This window comes from Brassica oleracea, chromosome C4 (assembly GCF_000695525.1).
Source record: "Brassica oleracea var. oleracea cultivar TO1000 chromosome C4, BOL, whole genome shotgun sequence".
In the NCBI taxonomy this organism is placed as follows: domain Eukaryota; kingdom Viridiplantae; phylum Streptophyta; class Magnoliopsida; order Brassicales; family Brassicaceae; genus Brassica; species Brassica oleracea.
In genome coordinates, this window is record NC_027751.1 from 34,307,155 (window position 1) to 34,315,725 (window position 8,571).

An 8,571-nucleotide genomic window follows, 5' to 3' on the forward strand; every position below is an offset into this window, starting at 1 on the left:
GAGATATGTTTGTATGTGTTTGCGATAGTTTATGAACATCCCAAACATTGCGTAACTTCCTCACCACCTCCAAAGTAGAGATGCGACAGATCTTTAGCTGTTTACAAGAATTATTATTCTTGTCTTCCCACCGTTTTGTAACATACAGTTTACCTTGTGTCAGTTTGTACTACACATAGAAGTATTGTTACTTTTTCCTTATGCTCTTGTTTGGTGTCGTCGTCTTCCATGTTGTGGCTTTAATCGGCAAGTTTCTTTGGTACCAGTACAACTTTTTTTTATCATTTCAGTTTTTTTTTTTTCAATTTCCTTATGCCTATTTACTTGTGCAACGCAAATTAGACTAAACTAGTAGGCTACCAATATACATAACGTAACATATAGTTGAAACAAGTCATCATCTTGGCGAGGCATTCTTCATTATGTTGTAAAGAACAAACCCAAAAAAACTAGCTTTACTTTTTGGCAGTATTCTGTAACAATTAGTGGCTAATGTTTTAACCGAGTTGGCTACCAATTGCTAGGTTTTTGAAAAAGACAAGGTCTCGTTTGCAGTTTGATTTGATAGCATCCTCTAATTTATCAACCTGGTCAAAATCAACCTTGAAGGAAACCATGGTGGTACCATCTTTACCAGTATCATAGTCTTCCTTGATGTCTTCAGCCTGGCATGACTGCAGCTGTGACACACACACATGTATATATATAGAGAGATCAATCCATGAGCACACTGGCAACGCACAATCTCTCAACATCTATTAGAAATATCAAAAGATTAATTAAGGTGGATATCAGAAAGTAACCTGATTGTAAACAACACCTAAAAGATCAAATGTAACCTCGACTCCCATTTGAACCTGCATAAACGAATGAATCTGTTAAAAGAAAACAGGGAGAAACGAAAAGTGCATAATTAAGCAAGAACATCATACAACAGAATATGGCAAAAAAGACTTTTGTTTTACTTTAGACTTGAAAAGACAAGGCGAAGCAGTTTTCAAGCAATCAGAGGTAACACCACCATATGCTCTAACAAGACCTCCAGTACCGAGTTTGATGCCCCCAAAATACCTAAAACACACACATTACACGAATTTGCGATGAGAAAAAATCCAATCAGTACAAGATATTATTAAGATTAAACAAATGGCAAAAACCCACCTAATGACAACAACCATAACTCTGTCTAATCCAGATGAACAAATTGCAGAGAGCATCGGCTTTCCTGCTGTGCCCGATGGCTCACCATCATCACTAGATCGATGTTGATCACCAACCTTATAAGCCCAGCAGTTGTGCGTAGCGCGAGGATCTCGGACCTGGGAGAGGAACAGTTGTGCCGACTGCTCGCTGGAGATTGGACCGGCGATTGCGATGAATTTGCTCTTCTTAATCTCTTTCTCTAAGGATACGATTTCTTCGATGGTCGTGAAGGCGGTACCAGAGGAATCCGAAGTCATCGAGCTCTTCGTGGATAGCAGATAAGCGGCGGGGATTCGCCGGCGAATAAACACAGCGACGGTGCTTGCAGCAGTTACTGGTAAGCGCACCAACATCTGATTGCTCCCTTTTCAAGACTTCTTCCGTCCCTGTAGCTTGTTTTATCTATTCCATTAATCGGTCCCAGTATCAGGCCCATGCGAAATGTTCTAGATTTTCGCTCATCTATCTTATTAAAAATAAAAAGGATTTTTAATGTAAAATCCCCTCAATTAATTAAGTTTCTTTCCGGTAAAACTCCCTCAACTAAGATTTAATGTATAAACCCCCCCCCCCCCCCCCCCCCCCCCCCCCCCCCCCCCCCCCCCCCCCCCCCCCCCCCCCCCCCCCCCCCCCCCCCCCCCCCCCCCCCCCCCCCCCCCCCCCGATTCGCCGGCGAATAAACACAGCGACGGTGCTTGCAGCAGTTACTGGTAAGCGCACCAACATCTGATTGCTCCCTTTTCAAGACTTCTTCCGTCCCTGTAGCTTGTTTTATCTATTCCATTAATCGGTCCCAGTATCAGGCCCATGCGAAATGTTCTAGATTTTCGCTCATCTATCTTATTAAAAATAAAAAGGATTTTTAATGTAAAATCCCCTCAATTAATTAAGTTTCTTTCCGGTAAAACTCCCTCAACTAAGATTTAATGTATAAACCCCCCCCCCTCCCCCCTCCCCCCAAATCATATTTCTTAATGAATAGATCCCTCCGTTAACGGTCCATCACTCCTAAACGCGACCATTTAAATTAGTTCCTAAAACAACACAATTTGGTGATAAACAACGAGAAAACAGTCATTTAAATACCAAATTTTGTCAAATTTGCTAAAAAAAATACAAACTTCTCTGTAAACCAAATAAATCACAAATTTTCATTGACCAAGCCATGATAGATACATTTTCAGTCAACCTTTTTAACTGTTAAATCCCTGTTTACTGTTAACAGAAACTAAAATGACCTCGTCGTAAAATTAGAACAGAGAATTGAAAAGTCCCAAATCAATACTAGTTCTCCGCAAATCGTTTTTCTTCCTTATATGAAGAGACAGAATAAGCTTCCACTTAGTGTCTAATTCTTCTTTCATAACATAAAGACAATTTTTTAAAAAAAACAGGGGCAATGTTAGAGATACAAGAATTCAAACACAAACATAGACTAATAGTCTTACAAATGAGACAAAGATACAAGAGTTCAACAACAGTCTGAAATAGTTTTACAAATGAGTTTCCACTTCATACAAGAGCTTCCATAATACAAGATCTTCCATAACACAAGAGCTTAATAGATGAGATAGACAATTGCAATCACAACAAACATAAAACAAACGAATCCACAACATGTCTCAGTAATGAGTTTCCACTTCCTCATCTAAAACTTGGTCGAAATAACATTCTCCATTAACTCATCAATCATCTTCTTAAAGCAATCAACCTGTTTCACACCGGTAAAAGGAACAACCAGAATTTTCTTGTCTTCGAAGTGTATATAGACACTTCACTCTCTCACAAACACACCTCGATGGAAATCCTCATTTTGCATCTCGTTTGGCTACTGGAATCAAACTCATCTTCATCACTAGCTTTTAGTCTGTAAAAGTAACAAATGAGAAGAGTATAAGAAGAATAAGGCAAGAAGAAGAAGGTAAATCAAACACTCGCACAGAAGAAAAGAATAGGTGAAATCAATTTGGGATTAGGGAAGAGTATATCGATTTGGGGATTTTGTAAACTTTGTTTTGTTTTTAAAATGACGACGTTTAAGGCTCTGTGAACAGTAACAGAGATTTGACGATAAAAATAAGTTGACTAAACGTATATCTATTACGGCCAGGTCAATGAAAGTTTGTGATTTATTTGGTTTAATGAGAAGTTGATATATTTTTTTTGGCAAACTTGACAAAGTTTGGTATTTAAATGACCGTTTTCTCAATAAACAACACATTGTCTACTTAAAACATTATGAAGTTAATCCTTTCTCTCTATAAAAAAAATAAAAAATCCCTATGTCTTTTAAAAATCCCCAACTTGTCGAGACTTTGCAAGCTATGAACCCTAATTTGTGATAGAGAAGGGTTTTGAGTTTAGCTTAGTTAGTTATTATGAGAATTCGAGTGTGGTTGAGTTCGAGAGAGGGTGAGAGAAGCTGAATTCGAGAGAGGGTGAGAGGTTAGTTCCTCTTTTTCAAAATTAAAAAACAAAAGTGAAGAGACGCTGGAAAGATGAACAGATAAGCAGCGTGTTTAGTTTTACTTCTTAACTTTTTCTGGTTTCTTTTGATTCATTGGTTTCATTATGTGTTTTGATGTGTTTCAAAACTATCATTTCGTGTACATGTGTGGGATATTGGACAACAGATGAGACACATACAACTCAGTTTAAGGTCATTAAAACCATGTTTTGCTGTTTCATTTTGTCCTGACTTAAGGTCATATAAACCTTCTTTTGCAGTAAACTATGTAATCCTTTTGCTGTGAACCATATTTATATTGGAATTTTTCTGTTTGTGTATTCTAATAATTTAGTTAAAACATATGTTCCAATTTTGCTGTTTTGACCAACAACTAACGACATCTCTACGAACAACACACCTTACAAAACAATAGTTTGACCAAATGACACAAAAAAAAGAGATAAAGAAAAGATACAAAAAGCTGTGACGTTTTTATCATAAATGAAACGCTCGTGTTAGACATATCGAGCAAATGACGTTTTTATCATTAAAAAGATGATTTGGGAGGTTTGTACGTTAAATCTTTAATTGAAGGGTTTTTATCTGAAATAAATTTAATTGAGGGGGTTTTACATTAAAAATCCTATTAAAAATGAAGTACAATTATAAATTAACCCTTGCTTAATGTTTATTAGGTAAAAATTTATCATTGCTCATTATTAGCATCATTTTAAAATATATTAAACCAGCTTAATCTTATTAAAAATGAAATACAATTCTAAATTAACCCTTACTTAATGTTTAATATGTAAAAATTTATCATTTCTCATTATTAGCATCATTTTAAAATATATTAAACCAGCTTAATTAAATTTACGTAATCAACCAAAATTAACATGTTTCATAATACCTTCCCTATTTTTAATCAACAACATTTACTAAAATGAATAATATTCTTAATACCTTCCCTACCTTTAAGCAACAACATTTACTAAAATGATAGCAATCTAACCACGTAAAAGATATTTGCAAATCACATTTTACTTGCCTAAATATACGAATATATCTTTTTAACTGCATTTTTATCAGATGCTATTATAGTTTGTTAGTAAATCTAGATCCCTTATTTTTTTTGTAACTGAGCAGATCTCTTATCTTAGCTAACTAGAAATGTAAAACCATTAACAATAAAAGGAACAGACACGTCCACAACCTCTTCCACGCCACGCCACATCTTTGGCACCTTGGTGGAAGCTTTTCTGATACCAGTGAGAAGAATAAACATGCTATAGCATCAGAAGGAATGGTTTATAAACATTTTAAAATATTGTAAATATTTAAATAATATATATAAATGAAAGCAAATAAAATTGCGGATGCACGAATCAAGCTCTAGTTAATAAATTAAATGGTGACAAACAAATCATAGCTATTTTTTAATTTGGTACAACAAGTCACGAAATAAAAGAAAACGTAATTATTTTTGTCTTAATTAAAAAGCTATGAAATTTTCAAAGAAAAATGTGGTTATATATAATCACGATTTTGCCACAATTATTTAAGGACAAACCCGTTCCGTGAATTCTCAGGTTCACGGCTTGTCACATAAAAGTCAATTTTTTTGTGACAACCCGTCCCGTGGACTCCACATGTCCAATGGACCCCAGATTGGCCTTGCAGAGCATCGATTCCAATCCTTAAATTGTTGGTATGCTTGACGTTCCTCGAACCCAATACCTCAACTTTTAACAACATTCTCACATGACAAGTTGTCACCAGTTGATTTGCAGATCAATTGGTGACAACTTATCCCGTGGAAATGTTGTTAAAGGGTGAAGTCTTGAGTTCGACGAACGCCAAGCGCACCAATAACCTAATTATCGATGTTTTGCAGGGTCAACCTAGAGTCCATTGGATGGATTATAGATATTGAGTGTAATGCTTTATTAGAATAGAGAATGTACAACATATATACTGTGATACAAACATGATTGAGAAGACAGCAGTAATGAGAGAATATACAAGTTTACATATATGAGATAATGTTATTTAGTTTCCTTATCACGCCCCCTCAAGCTGGAGGGACTGATGAAACTCTAAGCTTGACCCGAGATTGCTGAAAATGTTGTCTTGAGAGAGGCTTTGTGAGAGCATCAGCCAATTGATCTCTTTTATAGACATGTTGAACTCGGAGAATACCTGCTTGTATCTGCTGCCGAACAAAGTGATAATCCAGAGCTATATGCTTCATACGAGAATGGAATACCGGATTTGCACAGAGATAGGTCGCACCAATGTTATCACAATAAACAACTGGAACGGCAGGTGGCTTGAAGCCAAGTTCGGTGAGCAATGCTGTGATCCAGTTGATCTCTGATGTGATATTAGCCACAACACGGTACTCAGCTTCGGTCGAGGAACGAGAAACACCTTTTTGTTTCTTTGATGACCAAGATATGGGGTTACTGCCAAGATAGACTACATATGCGTTGGTGGAAACATAGTCATGGGAATCTCCAGCCCAATCAGCATCCGAGAAGCCATGTAAGGTCATAGGTGTTGCAGCTTTGAGGAAGATACCATGCGAAGGTGTTCCAGAAAGGTATCTTAGAACCCTCTTTGCACCTAGCCAATGTTCATCTGTTGGTTCATGCATGAATTGGGACAGACGGTTCACAGCGTACGTGATGTCAGGCCTGGTAAATGCAAGATACTGCAAGCTTCCTACAACCGATCAATATTGACTCGCATCCTGGAGAGGCTTGCCGGTGCTTAGTGTGAGCTTTGGCGACGATGGTAATGGTGTGGCTACTGGTTTCGCTTCCATCATATTGTTTTAGCAAGTAGATCAAGTACATACCGCCGTTGCATCAGATGAAGTCTGATAGCCGTTCTTGTAGCCTCAATACCAAAGAAGTAGCGAAGGTCTGTTGGGTCTTTAATAGAGAAACGCGCAGCAAGTGATTCAAGAACCTTCCCGATGACAATCTGATCATTTCCAGTAACTAATATATCATCTACGTACACAAGTACATGGCGGCGAATAGAGCAAAAAGAGAAAAGGGGGTTTTAGGTTAATAGGTATCGTTAAAGCTCTGATACCATATATATATTGAGTGTAATGCTTTATTAGAATAGAGAATGTACAACATATATACCGTGATACAAATGTGATTGAGAAGACAGCAGTAATGAGAGAATATACAAGTTTACATATATGCGCTAATGTTATCTAGTTTCCTTATCATGGATAGGGTCCACAGGGACGTGTTGTCACAAAAATAGTCACGAAAAAATGTGTAACCGCAGATAATCAACAAAAATATATTTATGCCAAGATTTAGTTTTTGTGATTATTATAAACTAGCTAAGAATTTGTCACGATTTTTTCTTGACAAAGGGACTCTCTCTCTCTCACACACACACACACACGCTATTAAGATAGCAGAACACATAATTGGGTGTTCTAATAATAAACAACCAAACGGGGAGACAAGTAAAAAGATAAAAGAAATCAATAATAAGAAGAACAAAATGTAATAGGAAAAGATCCCTAACTAAAAAAATTGTACGACCTTTGAATTTATTTGGTCAAATTATTCGCACTGTTGGTAGAACTCCACGGTGGGATTAATTCGCTCAAATCAAAGTTGGAGACTTCAAAAAAGAATATGGGGTCCTGGGGATTTGTGTAGTGATTATGAGTAATGATCAAAGCAGCTTCTCCCACCCAGCCTTGCCAAAGGTAAACATGAAAAGCACAATGCACATCACAAAAACACCCAACACCAAGTAACCAAAGACACCATTTGTGTTGTACAGCGGAATCGGTATGTTCATTCCGAATAAGCTGACGACTAATGTCCCTGCAGATATTGCAAAAGAAGCTCTACTTATCATCAGCTTAAACACAAGCAAGCGGTTACGTTTATCTTTCTGTTTTATCTTCACGTAGTCTTCTGTGTCGTCAATGTATTTCCTCATTGTATGGAGCTTGTTCCGCGTTCCCTCCACTTGTATCAAATATGCTTCCAGCAACATCTCCAGATCCTCCACGTCCTCTTGCTGGCTCTGGATGACTTTCCTTGTTAAGTAGAATTCTGCCATGTCTTTATCATCATCTAATAAGTGTTCAATTTCATCTTTCACCTTTTGTACACTGGCTATTAAGCATGTGAGATTACTTTTCAAGCTTCGTACGATGCGAAGATTCTCCCTGGTGACTTTCTCAATTAGTTCAGCAAGAACAGGCAAAGCTTCTGTCTCCAAGGATGTAACTCTGGTATCAAAGAAAGAGCAGACAACCTCGAATGCACTCTCGAGGACCTGAAATTCAAATGGAAGCTCACTCTGAATGCCCTCTTCAGCTTCTTGCGAAGATTGTATATCTTCCGGTACATTCCTCTGAGGAAACTGTTTCTTTAGTTGGTCAATGAGGGAAAGTACTTGAGGGCGGAGAGGATCCAGCAGCAACACTTCGTTTGCGGTAACTATCGCCTTGATGTTCTCCAAATTGACAATAATAGATTTCTCCCTGCCTGCAGATGGAAATATAAATTGAAGCTATGTTGTTTCTTAATTCCCAACAAGTCAGGAAAAAAAAATTTACTAAACTATTCCAAAATATTACCGAGAATGTTCGAAGAGCTGGAGAAAAGAGGGCCACGAATCCTTAAATCCCTAGCAGGAATGGAAACACGTTTCATGATGGTTCTCGTGTCGCATTCAATCACTTCCGTGTTTCCGTTCCGAGAAAACCTCATCCACGGCATTGCTCTTCTGGTTTTCTTCTTCCCATTCCCCTCCCTTCCGCCTGCATTAATTGGTATAGGAGCCGAAGGCATCGATGTCTCGGTGTCATTCTTCACAGCACCGTCTTTGTTCTGGTGGCAGATGCTCAGATAACTTTGATTCGACAT

The 8,571-nt window shown here is 37.6% G+C and overlaps 2 protein-coding genes across 2 annotated transcripts; both read right to left on the bottom strand.

Moving 5' to 3' along the window:
* Nucleotides 1-352: 352 nt before the first annotated feature.
* Nucleotides 353-1,642, bottom strand: LOC106339531 (IMPACT family member in pol 5'region). Its single transcript, XM_013778358.1, has 4 exons — nt 1,162-1,642; nt 966-1,071; nt 804-857; nt 353-680 (listed from the first exon to the last, which is right to left on the bottom strand). Exons 1-4 carry the CDS (start codon nt 1,554-1,556, stop codon nt 498-500), a joined length of 738 nt encoding a protein of 245 aa, XP_013633812.1. The 5' UTR covers nt 1,557-1,642; the 3' UTR covers nt 353-497.
* Nucleotides 1,643-7,363: 5,721 nt separating this feature from the next.
* On the bottom strand, nt 7,364-8,571 carry LOC106338714 (magnesium transporter MRS2-4-like). The gene is made up of 2 exons (XM_013777626.1): nt 8,283-8,571; nt 7,364-8,190 (listed from the first exon to the last, which is right to left on the bottom strand). Exons 1-2 carry the CDS (start codon nt 8,569-8,571, stop codon nt 7,364-7,366), a joined length of 1,116 nt encoding a protein of 371 aa, XP_013633080.1.

What these genes read in the sequence shown, in the direction of transcription:
- LOC106339531 (XM_013778358.1), bottom strand. Translation starts at nt 1,556, where the DNA reads ATGTTGGTGCGCTTACCAGTAACTGCTGCAAGCACCGTCGCTGTGTTT. An exon ending in GTTATGGTTGTTGTCATTAG is followed by an intron (nt 1,072 to 1,161) that starts GTGGGTTTTTGC and finishes TGTGTGTTTTAG; the next exon opens with GTATTTTGGGGGCATCAAAC. An exon ending in CTTGTCTTTTCAAGTCTAAA is followed by an intron (nt 858 to 965) that starts GTAAAACAAAAG and finishes TCGTTTATGCAG; the next exon opens with GTTCAAATGGGAGTCGAGGT.
- LOC106338714 (XM_013777626.1), bottom strand. Translation starts at nt 8,571, where the DNA reads ATGTCGAATCAAAGTTATCTGAGCATCTGCCACCAGAACAAAGACGGT. An exon ending in CAGCTCTTCGAACATTCTCG is followed by an intron (nt 8,191 to 8,282) that starts GTAATATTTTGG and finishes TTCCATCTGCAG; the next exon opens with GCAGGGAGAAATCTATTATT.